The 25,270-nt window shown below is 33.2% G+C and overlaps 1 protein-coding gene and 2 pseudogenes across 4 annotated transcripts; all 3 read right to left on the bottom strand.

The window, feature by feature from the left end:
- On the bottom strand, positions 898-8,161 carry LOC109336114 (probable lysine-specific demethylase ELF6). 4 transcript variants are annotated; one of them, XR_002106303.1, is made up of 8 exons: positions 6,691-8,161; positions 6,427-6,505; positions 6,186-6,253; positions 5,599-5,749; positions 4,460-5,001; positions 3,694-3,855; positions 1,360-3,381; positions 898-1,255 (listed from the first exon to the last, which is right to left on the bottom strand). XR_002106303.1 is itself a non-coding variant. In XM_019572508.1 (8 exons), the coding sequence occupies exons 1-8, from the start codon at positions 7,841-7,843 to the stop codon at positions 1,412-1,414; spliced, it is 4,095 nt and encodes a 1,364-aa protein (XP_019428053.1). In that variant the 5' UTR covers positions 7,844-8,161; the 3' UTR covers positions 898-1,411. The 4 variants fall into 4 exon arrangements, 3 of the variants coding, with proteins under 3 accessions (XP_019428053.1, XP_019428055.1, XP_019428052.1); XM_019572508.1 differs by having other exon boundaries at positions 898-2,074; positions 2,105-3,381; XM_019572510.1 differs by having other exon boundaries at positions 898-2,214; positions 2,311-3,381.
- Positions 13,056-14,982, bottom strand: LOC109335384 (annotated as a pseudogene).
- On the bottom strand, positions 19,307-24,015 carry LOC109336680 (annotated as a pseudogene).

The following is a 25,270-nucleotide window of genomic DNA, read 5'->3' as shown; positions in this document are numbered from 1 at the left end:
TTATTAAACGACTCGTTAAAACACTATATTATCATACTAGTACCATGACCAGCTTAATAATCATGTACTCATAACAACTAGTATATATCATAATAAAAATGAGGAGAGGGTTAAAATGGAAAAGATTTGGAGCAGTAGATGACTATTGTTTTCTTTTTCTTTGGATGTTCCTCACCTAATTAATGTTTCTTGGTCCATTACTCACTGAATTATCACCTTAATTAAGAAGATGAGGCAAAATGTCACATCAAATTGAAACCCAAACTCTTTTGTCTCAGTTGGTATTCACCCTCCACATGGCCTAACTACACTTGGCGCCTTTCCGAACGAACCTTTTCAACCTCGAGACCAATGACCCACTCAACACACACACTCTTCATGCAACAATAATAACGTTATCATGTCCCAACAAATTTGATCTGATTATGGGCCACATAGTTTTCAATTTACAAACAAGTATCATGTTTTTTGAGTTTTTGTCTTAAGCATTGAAAATATTTAGGATAAACTCTGTTTAGACCGGCCCTATAACTAGGTCCTGGTCTATGATTACAAGAACTTTAAACACAGCATATTAGAGTCTCCTTTTACTTTTGATTCAGGACTTACACTTAGTCATACACTCACACTGATTAGCACGGGTCAATATATGTTGTACCAAAAGAGTGTATCACCCTATGTGACACTTCATTTGATTGGTTGGAAAACATACATTTAAGTTTAAAATTTAATAACAGTATTTTTCTAACGTCTAACGAATCAGAGAAAGTGATACAAGAAGCGACACAGTTTTTGGTATAGAAGATTTACTGTCCAAGCAATACCTCATCATGTTTTCATTCTAACAAAACAAAATTGAAAATAAACAGAAAAGGGTAGACAAACAGTGCAGTGAACTCAACTGTAAACGGATGTTTAACCATTGAATTTACTAGTCAAGGGAAAGCAAATAGAACCATAGAAAGCATGTAAGCCTGTGTTTCTTACTCTTAGCTCTCTTGTATCTCTATAAAACAAATGTGGTTTTAATCCAAACTAATATACAACAACAATGAACAAATTATCCAGAAAGATCAAAGATATATCAACTGCTTCAAAAGAACCATAAATACAGTTAACCACAAAAAATAAGCCAGCAGGGATATGATGTAGCACCCTCTAATGGAAAGATTTCCCTCCTCTAGAGGCAGCTGCTAGATCTGTTGATTAAAACTCTGAAAAGTTACCAATGCCAACTCTAATGCCATACACATAAAATGGATAATGATGCGCCTACACGGCAACCATATCCTAGGTTTACAACTAACCACAATGCTTCAGGTCACAAATGATTTTGTGCCTCACTTCTTGAGAAACTAATTGTATATGTGCACAATTACAAAATGATGAAGAACAAAATGAATTTTATATCTCAAGAAGATTGCACATAGTGTCCTGTTTTCCGCCTGTGCCTACTAAAATCTGATACAAACCTGAAGGAAAGGCCGCATCCCTCGACCTTGCATTGATAAGGTTTCTCCCCGGTATGCACACGTATATGCTCTGTCCTTGCCCATGCCCACTTGAATGTCATGGAACAACCATTCCATGGGCACTTGAGGGGCCTTTCATCATCATGAACACGCTGGTGAAGCAAGGTATATTTGTGGGAGCTGAACTTCTTACCACACCCTTTATGTGGGCAAATATTACGTTTGTGCAACTGTAACTCAGTCTTAGTGGTGAAACTCATTTCACAGCCGTCAAGGTCACAACTGTGGGGCTTTTTGACATCATCAGTTTTATTCTTGTGAGGAACCGGAACTCTACGTGCCCTTCTGTTATCCTGATGTTCTTTGTCATTTTGACTGCTCTCCCCACTTCTTTTATCTGTAGTGACCTTACCAGCTCTAGGCCTCAGCCCTTCACATGGACTTCTTATAAAGTTGCTGCAATCAGATTGGTTCTCTGTTAGCTGTTCCACTTCCCTCTTTCTTTTCTTCCGAGCACTTGAATGGGGAACTACTGCAGTCAAGTCAGAGCTTTCTGGTTCGCTGTTATCTTGTAACAAATGAACTTCACTTCCATTTAAATTTTGTCCTACACACATCTCTTTCTCGTTTTTAGAACATTCCTGAATTGATACAGAAGAGTCCTTTAACGGTGTCTTAGTACCAGAGCAAATTTCCTCATCCCTTCTATCAGTTGGTTGGATTTCCAGTTCCCTTCCTTTATCTGAAATAAATTGAATAAATGAGTCTTCTTCAGGACATGCTTCCACTGAAACTTCAGAACATCCTAATTCTGACAAAGTTACACTTGAATTTTCACCTTTTGCAACATAACTAGAAACAGGCTCCCCAATAAGTTCCCTCTTATTTTGGGCTTGGCACTGCCTCTCAGCATCCATAACAGTATCATTCAAGACTGGAGCAGCAAAAGGCTGTCTTGGAACTTCACAAACTTCACTATTTGGAGTATATTCACTTATTGGTTTATCATCACCGAGAGGTTCCTTGTCCCTCCCACTCATAGAATTAATTTCTTGCCCAGTTGTCTCCTTTAATGACATACCATCGCTAACTTTTTCAGCAGCATAATTGTTGTTTGGACTTTCAAAACTTTCATCCATAGAAGCAAGCATAGGTTGATTTACCAATGAAACAGTAGATAAAGTAGCTTCCTCATTGTTGCTTTTGCAGGTAGACTGATATTCTTTATGCACCTCATCATCCAGATTCTTTGTAGACATTTCATGATGCGTTGGAGACATTGCAGTAGAAGCAGACACACCCGACAATGCACATTCACTCCTGAAATTGCTGGTGTCAAACTCACATTTAGAAGCACAATCATAGTGTTTCCCACTTAAGACAGCTGACACATTTGTGGACTTCTCTTGAAATGTATGGACCATGCTCAGTCCCGAGGAACAACTTTGCTTTGATTTGAACTTCCTTCTTGAATAATGAATTACAATCTTTTTGACAGTGGAGCCATCTTTTCTTCCCTCCAACTGACAATCCTTATTTCGCTGAATTTTGTCACAGGTTTTAGTCTGAGCTGAATGATTCAACCTTTTGGACCGAGATCTCCGTAACTGCCAATTTAATGATAAAAATTCTAAATCAGAATGTTTATCAGGGAACAGCATCCCTAAATCTAGAGTCCAGGGAACTTGTCTAGATGGAGAGTTATGTCTTGCGTTGACACAATACCGGAGGTTAATGCCTAGTTTAGATGTCCAGTCTTCAGATTCATCATGTTGTTCAGCAACAATTGCCAAATCAATCAGAGTCAAATTTTCTGGGGATGCAATTTCTAAGGGAACCTCATTATAATCAAAAGTACTATGTGTCTCTTCTGCAACTGCCCTGGCATGTGCCTTCATTTTCTGGTAGTCTAAAAAAAATGCAGAAAAGTGGAAGTAAGAAACACAAACATGCAAAAAATTGAAATACAGGTCTTTTAGTACATACAACTTCCATGTCTAAAACTGATCCTAACTTCCATACATATTCATGTAAACTGGATTATAACACATTATATATTGATCAACAGCTGCCTTGTGTAGATGGATTTCATCTAAAAGAAAGAACCACAAGATTTCCTTACTTCAAAACAGAAAGTGGTGCATCTCCAGCAATTTGATATTCGATTTTACCCAACTTTAAAAAAATACAATGCAAACAGATTTGTAGTCTGCACACATACCTGAATGGCAAATTATTAGCACATTGGCTCCACCTTTGCACTGCAACATATTCACTATCTGAACAGCATGCTCCAGGCAGAAAATCCGTGGTCTCAAAAATTTACTGGAGGCATTCCAGTGTTTATCAAATGCCTTCAATGATAGATTGGATGATTCCTTTGCTGAAGAAAGTTCAGAAACACATTTTCAGCACAGGGCTAATATCAAGGTTTCAGCACACATTTTAAACAAACATTTTTCCTTTTGGAAAATTTTGGTCATCATGTCAGCTTCCATGATATCATCAATATACAGAAGTGCAAGTCAGATTGTACATATTTGATAGAATTATTAGAAAGTAGCTGCATATAACAAATAACATTTTGGTAAAGTAATTTTATATTTTGGTTCATGATTACATATAGGAAGTTAGGAACCAATTAAACATATCAACTATAACCACATTATAAATCGAATATTACCAAACATCAGTGGAAGAAGGAGATAAATTAGGCGTTTATGAAGTTGTCAGAGATCAACAACACAATTAGTTTCCTCAATAATGCTAATAGAGTATTACTGCATTTGATCCAAGCACTTGAAAGATTTGAATTTAGAGAACAGTAACATAATAACTCTAGAAATTACAACTTTTCCACCTCATATATGTCCATGTGATACAAGTACAATTTTACCACACAATGCAACAAAGCATAATAAAAACCTACATATGAAAATGTGATAAAGAATAAAACCAAATGACAGGACAAATTATAAAGACATTACTTGAGACTGAGCTATGAAGGGAGGCAGTAGAGTTCGGAGAGGAATCTTGAACTAGATGATGATCAACAGGAAAAAGTTCCACTGTCAATTTTTCAGATGGTTGCACCACAGTCATAAATGGAAAACCAAGTACTCCACAACCCACACAAGCCAAGGGTCCTGAATCAGTTTGGAAGTCACGTGAAAGATCGTCGTCGACATCACCAAGATATAAATCAGTCTGATTCTCCATATACAAACTCGTCTCGTCAAACAGATAATGGCTACTTTTATCTGAAGAACTATTGGACATGTCCGCTACAGAGCTATTAGTAGTAGAAGCTAAATCCGACAACTGACAATGTTTACTGAAATTTGGTAGTAAATCAGCATTCCATAAAACAGCCTGTTTGGTTGCTTCCTTTCCAAGAAGGATGGATATCAACTTGTTTTCCTGCAGCATATCTTCTATAAAAGCTTTTTTTACTAACAACTCCCTTTCTTCTTTTTGACGATCTTTTAGACGTGAACTGCGCGCACCGGGCAATAGTGTTCTTGGCACTCTAACAAATCAAACAAACAGGTCAGCAAGAGGAATAAAAACATAATTAGTTAACCACTTACTACTTCTTAGACAAAAGCATTATGTTTGTTACAATAATGCCTTTAAATCTTAAACAGAACAATATTTATGATACAAAACTAGGAAATGCAGACGGATCTGTAAAAGCCAACTAATAGATTTAATTTCAAGGTCATGTTGAGTAATTGAACCACATACGTATAACATTTTTAATCTAAAACTATCAAAACTCCGACTTATATTAATGTCCAATACAAGGTGATAAAGTTTCAATCATCTCTATTTTGAATACGAAATAATTTAGGTAAATGTTTAATAGCTAAGGACAAAACTAATTAAGCTTAAAAGACAGTTTGAAAGTTGAAACAATAGGTTCACATGCAATCTTGCACTCTTTCCAACTGAGCCTACTAGTCCAACCATATCATTAGACAATAAATTGACCATCACCATTACCATTTTTTATTGATGAAAAAATAATTGAAAGGGCAATGAAGGCAATTATTCATCGAAATGATAATATAACCACCATAAAGTGGTACCTATATATACAAGCAGTGGTAGAAAATTATCTCACCTTGGAATAAAAGACATGGTCAACAAGTAAAGCAGTTGCTGGTGAGAGAGCATGGGAAGATAATTCATCACAGCTCTACGCACTGCAGCTTCCTTAGCTATTGTAAGCCATTCTGGAGTTCCAAAGTTAGCAGCTTCCCCACAGTTAAAACCTAGATTGTACCAAAAGGAACAGAAAAGAAGAAATATGTTGGGGATTGAACAACGGTCCAAAGGATGTAAACATGAACAACAACGACAACAATAACCAAGCCCTAATCCTAGTAAGTGCGTCCGGTTACATAATACTCTATCATAAGGATATACACATGAACAGCATAGTATATTAAACTAAACCTTTTCAAAATTCTCTCATTATTCGACTTATAAATATCACAGAATGCATTGATATTCTAAATTTTAAAACAAAAGCAACAAAACATTTTATGAAACACTGGCATTTTAAGTGTAGTCTTTCATGAAATTTCTTCATTTACCACATGTGAAGCAACTCTATATAGCATGCATTAAAGAAAGGCATGTAAGATCAATCCTTAGCTTATCATTTATCATGAAGACAAGAATGTGCATAATCTTCAAAACAATTACCGTGGCTGAATCCTACATGATAAGCTCTTGGAAAAGTCACAACAAATTCACCAGGGTTCTGTATTAACCTGAAAGAAAAAACAGCATAGATATAAGTTCAAATTGAAAGGGAAAATAGGAGATTCAGCAGAAACACCAGCAACAGCTTCTACCATAGCCACAGATCTTAAACATAAATAATTTGAAAGTACAGAGTTTAACATCATGACATAAAGCATATCGGTTATGTCAAGCAACTAACCTGCAACAAGGAATGCCAGATGCAATAATTATCTCAGGTGATAAAAGAGTGGTTTTCTCACCCAAAAGTTTCAAAGCAGCTAGCAAGAAAAGAAACAGTACTTGAGTTACACAAACAAGGTATCCAGATACCTTAAGAATAAAATTAATCTACTAAAAAGTAAATAAATAACAATGGCGTCATTTGATCCATGTACCCGACCCCACCCAATTAGAAAAAGGCTTTGATTGTTGTTGTTTGTTAATAGCCAAAGAATTCACATACCTAAGTGATCAATGTTATCACCATAAGCTTGACAGCGGATGACCTCCTCAAAAGCAAAGGCATAATCTCCGGGAACAGAATACCAAGTCTTCGATGATCCAGTGTGAAGAAAATTCATGCTATGAAGCTCATGATCCTCCACATGCCAGGCAAACCAACTGAACAGCATACCGATGTACACCATGGGGGAAGTAACACCAGGAATATTATCTGGCATGAAGCGCGTTAAGGATCCAGATGAGTGTGCAATAGACTGCAAGTTCCACGGGCTATTTGAAAGCTTCCAGCCAGATCTGCCTTGGATATCATTGCTGACTTCAGAACTTTTTTCACTAGAACATTGTGAAGCTTCATTCAATGGAAATGTTGACACGGGCATAGCTGATTCGTACATCTTTAAACATGGGCCTGCGTGAGTCTCGGAAGAAGCACCCATAGTCTCATTACTTTTGGCATCTCTTACACTATTCAGTTCAGTTTGTTTACAATCAGAGGTATCTACTCTACTCTTATAACAAGTCTTTCTTCTCTGTTTCGTAGGACTGTAACAAAATTCACCCTTTGATTCTCCAAAAGCAGAGCCAGGCACATCATTGGCATACTCAATATATATAGGCTTCTCTGAAGCTGCCTTCCAAAACATAGCCTCTATATCCAGTGGAGAAACATCCTTCACCGTCCCTAGAATGCTCCTTGCAAAAGTCTTTGACTTAGACTCAAACTGTTCCAGTGTATAAACCTCCCCACTTTGCCATACTTGCTTTTGCACACATGATATTGGGTTCTGACCTGCCCCTTTGGCCTTTTTCACACTCTGCCCGAGTTCTTGCTGCCTAGTAGTAAACACAGCTCGCGGCGCGCAATCACTACTACTATCCCTATATCCCGTTTTTAAAGAATTACAAGCACCTAAGGAACTGTTAACTTGGCCCAATTCAGGGCACTTCAATAGTGACCTATTCAAATTGGAAAAAACATATTTTTTTGAAGGTTTGGGCAATGGTGGGATAATCTTGCATATCCCAAAGGTACTAGATTCCTTCTCAATCTTTGAAATATAAGCAATTGGGTCTGAGAATTCGGTTTCTGTAGGACGAAATTCAGGTGCCAGAGGTAACCCTTCAAGCCAATTGGGGATTTCAACATTACCCATTACATGAACAAAGTAAATAAATAAAATTTAAGATTCAAAACAACAATGCAAGTTGAGGCAGAAGCTAATTCTACTGAACCATACGCATTAGCAGTGTCAATTGAAGTTTTCAAAACCCTAAATCTGCTGAAACTAAATGATTTTGTAGCAAATGGGAACTGTATAAGAAAAATAGAGAAATACAAAACGAGAATTGAAGGTATAGAAGTGAGTTACAGGACCTGTATTTGGAAGAACATGTGCGTTGATTAGGATTCAAAATTCAAAGCCTCAAAGAAAGAGAAAGAGAGAGCGTTGATTTTCATTTCTACAGTCTTCAACTTATATTTTCTTTCCGTGCAAATTAAATCAGATTTTCTATTGCAATATAAATTATTATTAATTTAATAAATTACCAAATAATCGAAATTATCACTCCTCTTCCAATTTTAATAATTCTTAGAAATTATTTCTCATTTTCAATGTCATAAAAATGAAGATTGTTTTAAATTATTAGTAAGAAAATGTTTTGGAATTTTTCAATTGCTGATATTTATATGTTAATTCTGAGTTGATACTATTTTCATTTTAAAATTTTATTAACTGATATGTTTCTCATTAGAATTTTTTTTTCATATAATAATATGGTTTAATTCAGTTTTTTTTAAAATGTCAACAAAACCAAGAGTCAATGAATTTAGCTTTAAAAGGAAAATAGCATATAAGGTATCTTAAAAAGTGTGATTTTAAATATATAAGGAAGTAATTTTAGTACAGAATCACTGATTAATAATTTAATAAATGATCAAATAATATAAAACTATCAAATCATTCTGATTGTTAATATTGTAATTAAGTTACCTTATAGTACATTGTAATTCTTATACCAACAAGATATTGGTCTAGTCGTGTAATGTTTCATTAGATCACTAGAATGACTAAAATGTTAAAAACTCGATTCTTAAGAACGACATTTGTTAGAAATAGCGAAAAAATTGGAATTCTTAATTTGTTTAATTCACTTCATCTAGGAAATTTCATTTATTGAAGAAAAAATATTGTTGTAAATTTTAAGATTACTTCTTTCTTTTTGAAAAATAAAAATTTATTTATAATTTGAACAAATCATATAAGATCGGATTGTAAGGTTTGACTAAGCTGCAAGTGGCTATATTTTGGACTCTTGACTAAGAAAAAATTTGGATGATGAAGACTTTGGTTGGACGATTTGCTTCAAAATCAAATAAAAACGAAGAGCTTCTAGTATAATATTTCACTCCATTTCAACCAAAAAAACAAACTACATTAATTTAATATAATTACGTATAAATAATTTTTAATTTTATACAATTATAAATTTATATATAATTATATATAGGAATGTGTCATGTTTCACCATTTTCTATAAAATTATTTTTAAAAATAAACAAAATAGCATACATGTCACATTTTTACTGGCTAGAGGAGATAAGTTATCTCATTATACAAGGAGATACATTATTCTCATTATATATTTATAAATAACTCATTTATGGTTAAAACATTTAAAACTTATGTAATTTATCAGTACAAAATTAATTGCATTAGATTTTAATTAAAATTAAATCAATTCCTAGTTTATACATTTTTAAAAAAAATATTCAATTAATCAGTATTCAGTAATTTTGTAACAAAAATTAAGTTTCCAAATAAAATCAGTCCCGCTTTATAAATATTAAAATATTTAATTTGTTGATTAAAATAGTTTTTGCATTTACAATTACATTAAGCAATGAACAAATTTAAATAATTTCAGGAAAAAATGTGTTTGTTTAGGTTGAAAATATCTATTGGTTCAGTGTTTAAAATTCTAGATTTAAAAAAAATAATGTAATAATGTGTTATACTTTATTTTTTATTCATAAAGTGTTCAATAGTTTTTTTTAATCTCTCTCTATCCCCAATGAGAACAAGAGATATAATGTTTAATAATTAGGATAAGCACTGAGTAGCAATAACTATGCCAAAAGTGTGATATGCAAATCAGTGACATGTGAGCAAAAATTTAGAAGAATATAAGAGATGTTTATTTTTATAAAATGATTAATTGTTGGGAGATCTTCATCTATGGGTTAAGTGAAAATGTATATAAGTGAGTTTGACATCATATTTTGACCAAAAACTTGAAGGCGTTAGGTTTATGGGTTCATCAATGGAACACACCACCTTAATCTCTCGTGAGGAAGACTTTCGACACAAGGATCCCTTATGGATCTATCGACCACTTGTCGCTTCAATACACCGTTGAGTCGTCGAAGCATCGACTCTAATACTACATGTTGGGAGATATTCATCAATGAACTAAGTGAAAGAAGTATAGAAGTGAGTTTAACACCACATTTTGACCCAAAACCTTAAGACATTAGGTCTATGGGTCCATCCACTTATATACTTTTTAACTCATCTATTTTTGCTCAATGTGAGACTTCTTCATTTACACTCGGAATAACACAACAGTAATATATATAATGTTGTGTGTTGGGGTTATTAACCTTATTATATATCACCATGTGACATAGACTTGCCAACCTCCAACATTTGTTTGGTACTTTGCAGTGTCGAATTGGTAGCTACCCTAAATGATTGAGATAATAAACTCATCAATATACTTTGCAAATTTGGTGGCTCTTAAAGAATACATGCATGTATGTGTCAAATTGAGGATTCTTGTTTCATGCTAATTAAGACACTGAAATCTGTTGGCTGTTTTATTTGGATTTATGTCCATCAAATGTATATATGCATTCATGCATCAAACTCTATCCACATGTGTGTTTTGGCATCAAACATAGCTTATAAAAAAAAATGTCAATTAATGGATCTTAAAAATCCATCTCACCATATAAAAGTAAAAGTGAAGATCTATTTTGTTCCATCAAAAAAAATTACTGTATCAATTTATTATTTGAAAATTAAAAAATAGAAAATAAATTTATCTCAAAAATAGCAAATATTATTTAAATTAGTTATTTTTAATATTTTTATAACCCTTAATATAAACTATTTTGACTTACGTTCACAATATTTAAGTAATAATTTAGCTTTTTACTTTTACAGGATTTTCCCAAAAACTTCCTTGAAAAAACATATAAAAGTAATCATATGAGGATGATATATATCAATAAAGTCACATACCTTATTTTTCATCATTAGAAAAAAAATTCAGATTGTTAAAAAGCATATGATATCACTTTTTGATCAACCCTAAAGATATCAAATAGTAGATATATACTACTATATATGTGATCAGAACTAATGATCTGAAAGATTGAGTGTAGTATAAAAAATGTGTAGAAATTATAGAGTACTACTTTTAAGAGAAGGAAGGAACTATGACATCACTTTATTCCATTCTCATATATCTCTCCAAAAAAGGAGTCACAAGTTGTACTTTGATATCACTTATTTTTGCCATTGTGCCTCTTCCAACCAACACCCTTTTATCTTTCTTGTGTGCCTTTTTCCTATCACTTCAATCCTGTGGGGTACTTCCCATAAATCACGTATCAACCATACCATGAACTACATAATGTGCTAATCCGTACAAAGTTTATGCATGCAAAATTCCAATGGTACTACATTAAAATACTAGGGCCACGAACCAAACCATACCTATTACTATTTCTTTACTCTAAATTATTATTCTTCTTAGCCAACTCTTATATATAAGTAGTGAATAACTTCTTCTTCCACTTGCAAGTTGCAACTCATCTATGCTTCTACTTCCACACTCTTACATTACATTATTTTGTTTACACTCTTATTAGTTCTATACATGATTAAGATGAAGGTTAAAATTCTCAAAAATTGCCTAAGGGAATTTTCTAAATTGAGAAAGGTAAGAGCTAAGTTTCTCAAATGTGGAATTGAGAAACATTTTAGCATGTGGGTTAGATGTTGTTGTTTCTTGCATGATGAGGATTCACACATATATGTACCCAAAGATGTTCCAAAAGGTCACTTAGTTGTGTATGTTGGTGAAAACTGCAAGAGATTTGTGATCAAGGTAGGTATACTCAATCATCCACTCTTCAAGTCCTTGCTGGATCATGCAGAAGATGTGTTTGGATTCACCAATTCTTCTAAACTTCACATTCCTTGCAACGAGATCATTTTCCTTAACATTCTTAATAATGCTGCTCTCTCACACTGTTCCTAGCATGAGACAAATGTTCCATTCTTTCCTGCAATTTTTTCTGCATTTTGATTTGTACCAACTAGTATATTTGAGCATTAAGCATAAATGTGAGAAGCATTTAAGTGTATGTAAATCTTGCATAGCTTAATTGATTTAGTTTTTCTCAATACAAATATCTTCATAATCCCTATCCTTAATTAGCTAAGCTTGCACTACAATTTCTATAATTTACCCTTGGGTTTTTTGCCCATAAAAATTTATTCTCAGTATTATTTCATTTATATAGTTTTTTTTGTACTACTAAAGATATTCCTTCACCTTTTTGGGTAAACAACTAATTCCTTTCGAAATTTATATTGTCTCTCCTAACAAATGATACTCTCAGGAATCATTTATATATAGTTTAGTGCAGGTTGTCTTTAATTTTTGTATTATTGGATGGGTTTTTGACAACATGGCCACGTGGAGAGACTCAATAGAGACATCGACTATGTCTAATAAACCACACTAATTCAATGTCATGCTCCATATATGGTAACATCACGCACCAAACAGAACCTACCTTAGCTTGGGTAATGCAGAACAAAAAGGTGCGAACATGCAAACATATATATAATCACATTAAATAAAGCTAGAACTGTCTCCTGCTGTTTATATTTGGTTTGTCTATTTCTATCATACTGTTCATGATTTCATGGATCTCCTATACATTAACTAGCATGGAAAAATAACTTGGTTGTTTTATCAATTCCATAATTCTACTAGGACAGTAATCACTACAAATTGCCAATAATAAAGTAATCCCATTCCAACTTTGGAGATATATGTGAGAAAATGAGATTCACTCCAAGAGGAAGAATTAAAAAATCAATTGATACTATAAAAAAACATTTATAGTGTCAATGTATACATGTTAAAAATTGACCTCTTATTTTTTTTTGTATACCCAAGTCTCAAAAAATGGATGGAGATCACATGTTCAGTTCATGTACTACTTTGTATTCCAAGCAACCTAATTGGTAACAACCTTATTATTACAGGAGATTATGAGAATTTTACAAATACAACAAAGAACTTACATAAGTTTCACACATACAGTTTTGCTATCAGTTTCAAATATACATTTTCATAGGCTATACAAAAGCATGCATTAAAAGAAAAGAAAATTAAAACTTGCAACATAATTTTTTTAAAAAACAATCCTTAGTGTTGAACCAAACTAGCATATTGGTATAGGAGCACCATTCCACTCCTTTAGGCAATCCAAAAGAGGGTCAATCAACTTCCCTTCATTCAATGCAGAGAATACCTTATCACATTCCTCACCAGGTGACCTCACTTTCTCACCTGTAAGCAAAGATGTACCCAAAATTTCTCTGACAAACATGTATAAAGGTTAAGACCTACATTCCTTAATCTTGTTAGGAACAACAGGGTTTCCATTTTCAACTTCAACCCTGATATTTTCCACCTCTATAGGCAAAAGGGTCTTGAGCTCTTCCTCAAAAGCTTCTATCTTTTGGAAAATTGAGGTATGTGAATTCACCTCTTTATCACCATTATTCAATGCATGATCAACTAGGACAGCTCTCAGTTTCTGCATTAAAGGGTATGTTGCACTGCAAGGGTCATCAATGTAAGAAAACACATATTCGCGCTCAACAACTTTGAGCAAGTCCTTCTCACAGAACCTTGATGGATGCAACTCACCATTAACACCATTTGTGAGGACCTTCTTGGCCACCTGGCTCACAATGTTTCTAACAGTACACTTCAAATTCTCCTCCAAGTGTCTCAAATCAATGGCTTGGCACAATGCAACTAAGAAAGTGGAGGACATGAGCATCAATATGTCCACTGCTTCAGATGTTTTTCTTGCAGATATCAAGCCTAAAGAGTTCACATCTTGGTTGTGTTGCTCAGCACTCTGAACATGATTGGTGACAGGATTGGCAAGGTATTGAAGTTCCGACCAGTAAGATGCCATTGCAACTTCTGCACCTTTGAAGCCATAATCCAAGCTCGGGTTGCGGCTAGCTGTAAGATTTGAAGGCAAACCATTGTTGTAGAAGTCATTTACAAGCTCGGAGAATTGAGCAAACATAAGTTTCCCAATTGAAGCAATGGCTAAACGGGTGTTATCCATTGAAACACCAATAGGGGTGCCTTGAAAATTCCCTCCATGAAGTGCCTTATTCCTTGAAACATCAATCAAGGGGTTGTCATTGACAGAGTTTATCTCCCTCTCAATCATCTTTGTTGCGTGCCTTATTACTTCAATCTGTGGTCCAAGTCACTGAGGTGATGTTCTAAGAGCATACCTATCCTGTTTAGGCTTCTGAAGTGGGTCAATCTCATGCACCTTTTGTGCAGCCTTAACATATGCACTTCCATCCAAAATATGTTCCATTATAGCTGCAGCCTCAATTTGGCCAGGATGGTGCTTCAATTTATGTGTCAAGTGATCTGTGAATTCCGGTTTACCTTGCATAACTTCGGCGAAAATCGCAGACAACACTTCTGAGAGGATAGCAAGTATGTTTACATAAAAAAGAACCTTGGAAGCTAAGCCAGATCCTACTGCAGTGCCATTAACTAATGCCAAACCTTCTTTAGGTTGCAATTCAAAGAAACCACTATCAATTCCAGCTAGCTCAAAAGCTTCTTCGGCATTAAGAACTTGACCATTAGGTCCAATAGACTTGGAGTTTGGCCTACCAAGCAAAAGGCTAGCAACATATGATAAAGGAACAATGTCACCTGATGCAGTGATTGTACCCCTTAGAGGGAGGCATGGAGTTATGTTATTGTTCAGAAACTTGGCTATTGCTTCCAATATTTCAAATCTGATTCCTGAATATCCTTGAAGTAAGGTGTTGATTCTAACCAACATTGCTGCTCTTGTTGCTGAGTGAGGTAAGATGTGCTTGGATTCTGTCACATTGCCCAAAATGCCAGCATTCAAGAATCTGTTGCAAGAAAATTATAAGTAAAGCTAATGGTTGCTAATTTCTAAACAAGTGTTACTACCTACACTCGAACTTTTAACCTTTTAGTCTATTTAAGAATCCAATAAAACTTTATACCACTAGATCAACGCCTTATTGGTATATTCATTTCGTAAGTTTGATACATTATTAGCGTAATTATAGTTAGGTGATGATACTGATCAACCCTTGCACTAGGATAATGATCTTTAAAAAAATTAAGATTTTTCATTAACTTGTTTTCTTTCTCACTCTAAAATGGAGGAGTATGGAGAGGCAATTGCATATTTTTCACTTATTTTTAATGGCAAAAGTGTGATTTCATTGTAATTAAAAGAATATATGTGTAATTTAAAGTTGCATTTCTCTTTTACTTTTTGAAGCATTTGTCTCTCCATTCCTCAAAACAGAGTGGGCATTTTCAGAAATACGGTCATTATAAGTAAATCATATTTTCAACTTAATGAAAGATTTCTCTTTCCATATTACGTACAATATTTAACAAAACAATATTTACAGGATTGTTCCTTGCTTCCGTAATGAATTTCTTATCTAACTTTACGTGCCTTGATTAATTTTTCGGAAAACAGATTGTCTCATGCTTTTAACGTGTAATCAACACAAGTTTAGGTGTAAGTAACTAGATATTTTTTAAACATGTTTATACAAATTAAAATTGTAGTGACACAGTCCTCATAGTTAGCATTAATGCATTATTCTGCCAACCCATACATTCCACAATTAATACGATAAAAATGGAAATATATTTTGATGAATTTTGCAAAATATTGCTATGAGGACAACGGTTAGAAACTAAAAGTGTAAATTTAATCTTGTAAAACTAAAAATATCAATTTTAGTCTTGACTAAATATATCATTTTCGAAAATAGATTTTACACTTTTGGTCTCTTATGCATTTTCCTTAACGCACCATTTATCAACTCTATTTTAATAAATGGCTCGATATATTTAAAAGTTGCTTTATTTGATGAGTACAATATTAATGTACTAACAGTCTAAAGATTTATATGAAGTCAGTTATTAACCACCATTTATTCAAATTATACTAAGAATCAATGATGAATGAAAATCAATAATAGATTATACAATGATGGTATAAAAAATTGTTACACTATCAATTTATATATATATATATATTTCTCTTATTTAATATGTAGCCCCTGGACACTAATTACATGTGTCTAATATACTAAATACGAAGACAATAATAACTTAACTTCAATTAGTTTTAATAGTAGGGTTGATTATATGAATTAAACAACTATGTTTTAAATATAAATTATGTTTATTGATAAAGTAATAATCTTTAAAACTTTAGTGATCATTTTACCTATAATTTTATTACTCTCTCAATATCTCTAACAACTAAATTAATCTCATATTTGATATACCCTCTTTATTAAGTTATTAACCTATTACCTAAGTGTGTCCAAAACTATGTAAGATACAATTCAATCAATTTTTAACAATAACAATGTCCCAACTTCTCTATTAACTTTTTAACTCATCTATTTTTGCTCAATGTGAGACTTCTTCATTTACACTCGGAATAACACAACAGTAATATATATAATGTTGTGTGTTGGGGTTATTAACCTTATTATATATCACCATGTGACATAGACTTGCCAACCTCCAACATTTGTTTGGTACTTTGCAGTGTCGAATTGGTAGCTACCCTAAATGATTGAGATAATAAACTCATCAATATACTTTGCAAATTTGGTGGCTCTTAAAGAATACATGCATGTATGTGTCAAATTGAGGATTCTTGTTTCATGCTAATTAAGACACTGAAATCTGTTGGCTGTTTTATTTGGATTTATGTCCATCAAATGTATATATGCATTCATGCATCAAACTCTATCCACATGTGTGTTTTGGCATCAAACATAGCTTATAAAAAAAAATGTCAATTAATGGATCTTAAAAATCCATCTCACCATATAAAAGTAAAAGTGAAGATCTATTTTGTTCCATCAAAAAAAATTACTGTATCAATTTATTATTTGAAAATTAAAAAATAGAAAATAAATTTATCTCAAAAATAGCAAATATTATTTAAATTAGTTATTTTTAATATTTTTATAACCCTTAATATAAACTATTTTGACTTACGTTCACAATATTTAAGTAATAATTTAGCTTTTTACTTTTACAGGATTTTCCCAAAAACTTCCTTGAAAAAACATATAAAAGTAATCATATGAGGATGATATATATCAATAAAGTCACATACCTTATTTTTCATCATTAGAAAAAAAATTCAGATTGTTAAAAAGCATATGATATCACTTTTTGATCAACCCTAAAGATATCAAATAGTAGATATATACTACTATATATGTGATCAGAACTAATGATCTGAAAGATTGAGTGTAGTATAAAAAATGTGTAGAAATTATAGAGTACTACTTTTAAGAGAAGGAAGGAACTATGACATCACTTTATTCCATTCTCATATATCTCTCCAAAAAAGGAGTCACAAGTTGTACTTTGATATCACTTATTTTTGCCATTGTGCCTCTTCCAACCAACACCCTTTTATCTTTCTTGTGTGCCTTTTTCCTATCACTTCAATCCTGTGGGGTACTTCCCATAAATCACGTATCAACCATACCATGAACTACATAATGTGCTAATCCGTACAAAGTTTATGCATGCAAAATTCCAATGGTACTACATTAAAATACTAGGGCCACGAACCAAACCATACCTATTACTATTTCTTTACTCTAAATTATTATTCTTCTTAGCCAACTCTTATATATAAGTAGTGAATAACTTCTTCTTCCACTTGCAAGTTGCAACTCATCTATGCTTCTACTTCCACACTCTTACATTACATTATTTTGTTTACACTCTTATTAGTTCTATACATGATTAAGATGAAGGTTAAAATTCTCAAAAATTGCCTAAGGGAATTTTCTAAATTGAGAAAGGTAAGAGCTAAGTTTCTCAAATGTGGAATTGAGAAACATTTTAGCATGTGGGTTAGATGTTGTTGTTTCTTGCATGATGAGGATTCACACATATATGTACCCAAAGATGTTCCAAAAGGTCACTTAGTTGTGTATGTTGGTGAAAACTGCAAGAGATTTGTGATCAAGGTAGGTATACTCAATCATCCACTCTTCAAGTCCTTGCTGGATCATGCAGAAGATGTGTTTGGATTCACCAATTCTTCTAAACTTCACATTCCTTGCAACGAGATCATTTTCCTTAACATTCTTAATAATGCTGCTCTCTCACACTGTTCCTAGCATGAGACAAATGTTCCATTCTTTCCTGCAATTTTTTCTGCATTTTGATTTGTACCAACTAGTATATTTGAGCATTAAGCATAAATGTGAGAAGCATTTAAGTGTATGTAAATCTTGCATAGCTTAATTGATTTAGTTTTTCTCAATACAAATATCTTCATAATCCCTATCCTTAATTAGCTAAGCTTGCACTACAATTTCTATAATTTACCCTTGGGTTTTTTGCCCATAAAAATTTATTCTCAGTATTATTTCATTTATATAGTTTTTTTTGTACTACTAAAGATATTCCTTCACCTTTTTGGGTAAACAACTAATTCCTTTCGAAATTTATATTGTCTCTCCTAACAAATGATACTCTCAGGAATCATTTATATATAGTTTAGTGCAGGTTGTCTTTAATTTTTGTATTATTGGATGGGTTTTTGACAACATGGCCACGTGGAGAGACTCAATAGAGACATCGACTATGTCTAATAAACCACACTAATTCAATGTCATGCTCCATATATGGTAACATCACGCACCAAACAGAACCTACCTTAGCTTGGGTAATGCAGAACAAAAAGGTGCGAACATGCAAACATATATATAATCACATTAAATAAAGCTAGAACTGTCTCCTGCTGTTTATATTTGGTTTGTCTATTTCTATCATACTGTTCATGATTTCATGGATCTCCTATACATTAACTAGCATGGAAAAATAACTTGGTTGTTTTATCAATTCCATAATTCTACTAGGACAGTAATCACTACAAATTGCCAATAATAAAGTAATCCCATTCCAACTTTGGAGATATATGTGAGAAAATGAGATTCACTCCAAGAGGAAGAATTAAAAAATCAATTGATACTATAAAAAAACATTTATAGTGTCAATGTATACATGTTAAAAATTGACCTCTTATTTTTTTTTGTATACCCAAGTCTCAAAAAATGGATGGAGATCACATGTTCAGTTCATGTACTACTTTGTATTCCAAGCAACCTAATTGGTAACAACCTTATTATTACAGGAGATTATGAGAATTTTACAAATACAACAAAGAACTTACATAAGTTTCACACATACAGTTTTGCTATCAGTTTCAAATATACATTTTCATAGGCTATACAAAAGCATGCATTAAAAGAAAAGAAAATTAAAACTTGCAACATAATTTTTTTAAAAAACAATCCTTAGTGTTGAACCAAACTAGCATATTGGTATAGGAGCACCATTCCACTCCTTTAGGCAATCCAAAAGAGGGTCAATCAACTTCCCTTCATTCAATGCAGAGAATACCTTATCACATTCCTCACCAGGTGACCTCACTTTCTCACCTGTAAGCAAAGATGTACCCAAAATTTCTCTGACAAACATGTATAAAGGTTAAGACCTACATTCCTTAATCTTGTTAGGAACAACAGGGTTTCCATTTTCAACTTCAACCCTGATATTTTCCACCTCTATAGGCAAAAGGGTCTTGAGCTCTTCCTCAAAAGCTTCTATCTTTTGGAAAATTGAGGTATGTGAATTCACCTCTTTATCACCATTATTCAATGCATGATCAACTAGGACAGCTCTCAGTTTCTGCATTAAAGGGTATGTTGCACTGCAAGGGTCATCAATGTAAGAAAACACATATTCGCGCTCAACAACTTTGAGCAAGTCCTTCTCACAGAACCTTGATGGATGCAACTCACCATTAACACCATTTGTGAGGACCTTCTTGGCCACCTGGCTCACAATGTTTCTAACAGTACACTTCAAATTCTCCTCCAAGTGTCTCAAATCAATGGCTTGGCACAATGCAACTAAGAAAGTGGAGGACATGAGCATCAATATGTCCACTGCTTCAGATGTTTTTCTTGCAGATATCAAGCCTAAAGAGTTCACATCTTGGTTGTGTTGCTCAGCACTCTGAACATGATTGGTGACAGGATTGGCAAGGTATTGAAGTTCCGACCAGTAAGATGCCATTGCAACTTCTGCACCTTTGAAGCCATAATCCAAGCTCGGGTTGCGGCTAGCTGTAAGATTTGAAGGCAAACCATTGTTGTAGAAGTCATTTACAAGCTCGGAGAATTGAGCAAACATAAGTTTCCCAATTGAAGCAATGGCTAAACGGGTGTTATCCATTGAAACACCAATAGGGGTGCCTTGAAAATTCCCTCCATGAAGTGCCTTATTCCTTGAAACATCAATCAAGGGGTTGTCATTGACAGAGTTTATCTCCCTCTCAATCATCTTTGTTGCGTGCCTTATTACTTCAATCTGTGGTCCAAGTCACTGAGGTGATGTTCTAAGAGCATACCTATCCTGTTTAGGCTTCTGAAGTGGGTCAATCTCATGCACCTTTTGTGCAGCCTTAACATATGCACTTCCATCCAAAATATGTTCCATTATAGCTGCAGCCTCAATTTGGCCAGGATGGTGCTTCAATTTATGTGTCAAGTGATCTGTGAATTCCGGTTTACCTTGCATAACTTCGGCGAAAATCGCAGACAACACTTCTGAGAGGATAGCAAGTATGTTTACATAAAAAAGAACCTTGGAAGCTAAGCCAGATCCTACTGCAGTGCCATTAACTAATGCCAAACCTTCTTTAGGTTGCAATTCAAAGAAACCACTATCAATTCCAGCTAGCTCAAAAGCTTCTTCGGCATTAAGAACTTGACCATTAGGTCCAATAGACTTGGAGTTTGGCCTACCAAGCAAAAGGCTAGCAACATATGATAAAGGAACAATGTCACCTGATGCAGTGATTGTACCCCTTAGAGGGAGGCATGGAGTTATGTTATTGTTCAGAAACTTGGCTATTGCTTCCAATATTTCAAATCTGATTCCTGAATATCCTTGAAGTAAGGTGTTGATTCTAACCAACATTGCTGCTCTTGTTGCTGAGTGAGGTAAGATGTGCTTGGATTCTGTCACATTGCCCAAAATGCCAGCATTCAAGAATCTGTTGCAAGAAAATTATAAGTAAAGCTAATGGTTGCTAATTTCTAAACAAGTGTTACTACCTACACTCGAACTTTTAACCTTTTAGTCTATTTAAGAATCCAATAAAACTTTATACCACTAGATCAACGCCTTATTGGTATATTCATTTCGTAAGTTTGATACATTATTAGCGTAATTATAGTTAGGTGATGATACTGATCAACCCTTGCACTAGGATAATGATCTTTAAAAAAATTAAGATTTTTCATTAACTTGTTTTCTTTCTCACTCTAAAATGGAGGAGTATGGAGAGGCAATTGCATATTTTTCACTTATTTTTAATGGCAAAAGTGTGATTTCATTGTAATTAAAAGAATATATGTGTAATTTAAAGTTGCATTTCTCTTTTACTTTTTGAAGCATTTGTCTCTCCATTCCTCAAAACAGAGTGGGCATTTTCAGAAATACGGTCATTATAAGTAAATCATATTTTCAACTTAATGAAAGATTTCTCTTTCCATATTACGTACAATATTTAACAAAACAATATTTACAGGATTGTTCCTTGCTTCCGTAATGAATTTCTTATCTAACTTTACGTGCCTTGATTAATTTTTCGGAAAACAGATTGTCTCATGCTTTTAACGTGTAATCAACACAAGTTTAGGTGTAAGTAACTAGATATTTTTTAAACATGTTTATACAAATTAAAATTGTAGTGACACAGTCCTCATAGTTAGCATTAATGCATTATTCTGCCAACCCATACATTCCACAATTAATACGATAAAAATGGAAATATATTTTGATGAATTTTGCAAAATATTGCTATGAGGACAACGGTTAGAAACTAAAAGTGTAAATTTAATCTTGTAAAACTAAAAATATCAATTTTAGTCTTGACTAAATATATCATTTTCGAAAATAGATTTTACACTTTTGGTCTCTTATGCATTTTCCTTAACGCACCATTTATCAACTCTATTTTAATAAATGGCTCGATATATTTAAAAGTTGCTTTATTTGATGAGTACAATATTAATGTACTAACAGTCTAAAGATTTATATGAAGTCAGTTATTAACCACCATTTATTCAAATTATACTAAGAATCAATGATGAATGAAAATCAATAATAGATTATACAATGATGGTATAAAAAATTGTTACACTATCAATTTATATATATATATATATTTCTCTTATTTAATATGTAGCCCCTGGACACTAATTACATGTGTCTAATATACTAAATACGAAGACAATAATAACTTAACTTCAATTAGTTTTAATAGTAGGGTTGATTATATGAATTAAACAACTATGTTTTAAATATAAATTATGTTTATTGATAAAGTAATAATCTTTAAAACTTTAGTGATCATTTTACCTATAATTTTATTACTCTCTCAATATCTCTAACAACTAAATTAATCTCATATTTGATATACCCTCTTTATTAAGTTATTAACCTATTACCTAAGTGTGTCCAAAACTATGTAAGATACAATTCAATCAATTTTTAACAATAACAATGTCCCAACTTCTCTATTATTATATCCATTGATAATTCTATCTTATAAAATCATTGGAAGAAGAAGAAAAATCATGAATTAACCCTTCACCTAATTACATCTAGCATATTACTTGTAACATGTTCAGTTATAAGAACCAAAAACATCATATTCATCATTATATTACTTTATCTAACAACTTCTCTTACAATGCTAATATATACATTTTTTTTGGTTAAGTTTACATGAAACTTAGGAAAAAGTGCCTAATTGAACTATCATTTTTGAAACCGCACACTCATGACTCATTCACATTTCAGACTTAACTAAGAAGATGGTATGTGACAATTTAATAATATTTTTAATAATTATTAAAATAAGAAATATAAATGGATCAGTTTTTTATGTTTTATTGGAAGTGATATATTAAGAAATCAATATTTTTAAGAACTCACGTCCACAACATCTTTCACTATATTGACACTGATTTAATGGTAGTCTTTTTCTTGTAGTGACTTCTCTTACCTATCAGTATTCGGTAATATACTTTAATTCAACCTATAGATAGCTCTTTCCATTATACGACTCTCAATGAAAAGACACAAATTGTGAGGACTTAAGCTCACGAGAGAACTCAACCCAAAAGATTAATATATTAGGTGGGAGAGCCTCATAGCTTAAGTATCATATTGAGTTTGTTATTTTACTCAGTGTGAGAGGAAAAAGAATAATTACCTTATGAGTTCATTTTGGAGGGCACCACCCTTGTTTGTTCTCCTGTGTGAGGTTGCACCAAACCCAGTTGTGATTCCATATATATCTGTCCCATTCTCCATGCTATCTAACACCCACTGGCTACTGGCCTTCACTCCGGCACGGGCCTCCTCCGCTAGCTCCACCGTTACACCACCAGCAACGGCCACAACCTGAGATATTGTGAGGCTCTTACCACCTATCTTCACCACCGGCCTCCGGTAGTCCTCTGACATGCGCTTCACCTCATCAAGGTGGCTACCTTTTAAAGCATCCGCAGCTATGTTCCAATTAAGTGGGTCTTCATGAATGCTAGTACTACTATTACATAAGTTGATAGAAACATTGTCATTGATATCATTTGCCTTTGAAATTTCCATTATAATTAAAAGAGTTTTATATTTGTCAATGATCACCAAAATGGTAAAGGAAAATAGTGGACAATAAGGGTTTATGGTTGTGATTGCATCAAAAAATTATCACCAAAATGAGATATAAATAGTGGGTTGGTGATATCGATGGGTTAGTTGAGAACAAATCATGCCCGTTGGATTATCAGGGTTGGATGGTGACACGTGGGATGGGTAGGTTATGTTTGAGAGTACATCTTCTATCCCACAATTTATGACATTATATGTATTACTAACATGTGATTAGTTGAATAAATATATTTAAGTTAAAAAATTAATAACAACCTATTTTTCTGACCAATCATAACTGATAACACATGTGTGGGATATCGAATATACACCCCTATACCTTTGGTCGAGCAGAAATCCATCCTATTCATGTTACTTGTTTAGGCATAGCAAAATAAGAAAGAACATCTCAATTCACTTCGGTCATGGGATGTTGATGTGTGTATTAAATTTACTTCATTAAGTTTTATGCCATCATAAATACAAGTTAATAAATAATTATTAATATAGACTAAAATGTAAAAAACATGTTAATAATTATTTAAAAAATATTTAAATAATGATTTTTAGTATATTAAGAAAATATACGAAGGGTTTATAGTTCCCTTTTCACGCTCTTGATCTCTCTTTTTTGTTCTTGTTCCACAACTAGATAGTGCAACTCATACCATTTCGTCTTTCCTACTTCACCATTTTCCAATCTAATCTATAGCATAATCTTGAACCACATGACCAAAACTTGAACATAAAATGTCATTTCCTTTGTCACTCTTTTTCATAACTTGGAATATATTCCAAACTATCCATGATTTTTCAATGTGGAATTTCTTTTACTCATATCATACACACTTGAAAACTCAACAATCTTCATCTCATGTGTACATATCTTAAGATATGGTCACTTCTCCTTTAGTTGAAAATTTGAGTATATGATAGTGTGAAAAATAATAACTCAATTCGTTTTAGATTATGCCTTTCAAGAGCTTCTTGATTCCAACATAATGCATTACCTAGACTTTATATATTGCATAGAGTAAGTTTGGCATAAGCTTACAAAGGGACCCTACGTATGGATCTACAATCAAAATCTGCATAAAAAATCGTTTGGTCAAATATTTGACTTTAACATCGCTTGTTAAAAAGATGAGAACCCAACACAAGAGGAAATATGCATCAAATAGGATAAGTGAAGAATCACATAAATATTGTTGAGACCACATTTTCACTCAAAACATTAGGATACAATGTATACTAGTCTTACTCACATCTTGCACACTTGAATCTCAACACAAAGTGAAAGATTTTTTGGTATATAGAATGGTGCAAAAAAATGTTATACTAGATTTGATATCAACATGATGGATGAATGGAGGGTCATAATCTCT

This window comes from Lupinus angustifolius, chromosome LG20 (genome assembly GCF_001865875.1).
Source record: "Lupinus angustifolius cultivar Tanjil chromosome LG20, LupAngTanjil_v1.0, whole genome shotgun sequence".
Classification (NCBI taxonomy): domain Eukaryota; kingdom Viridiplantae; phylum Streptophyta; class Magnoliopsida; order Fabales; family Fabaceae; genus Lupinus; species Lupinus angustifolius.
Note: the sequence above shows the minus strand (reverse complement) of the source record. Positions and strands in the feature narration are given on the sequence as shown.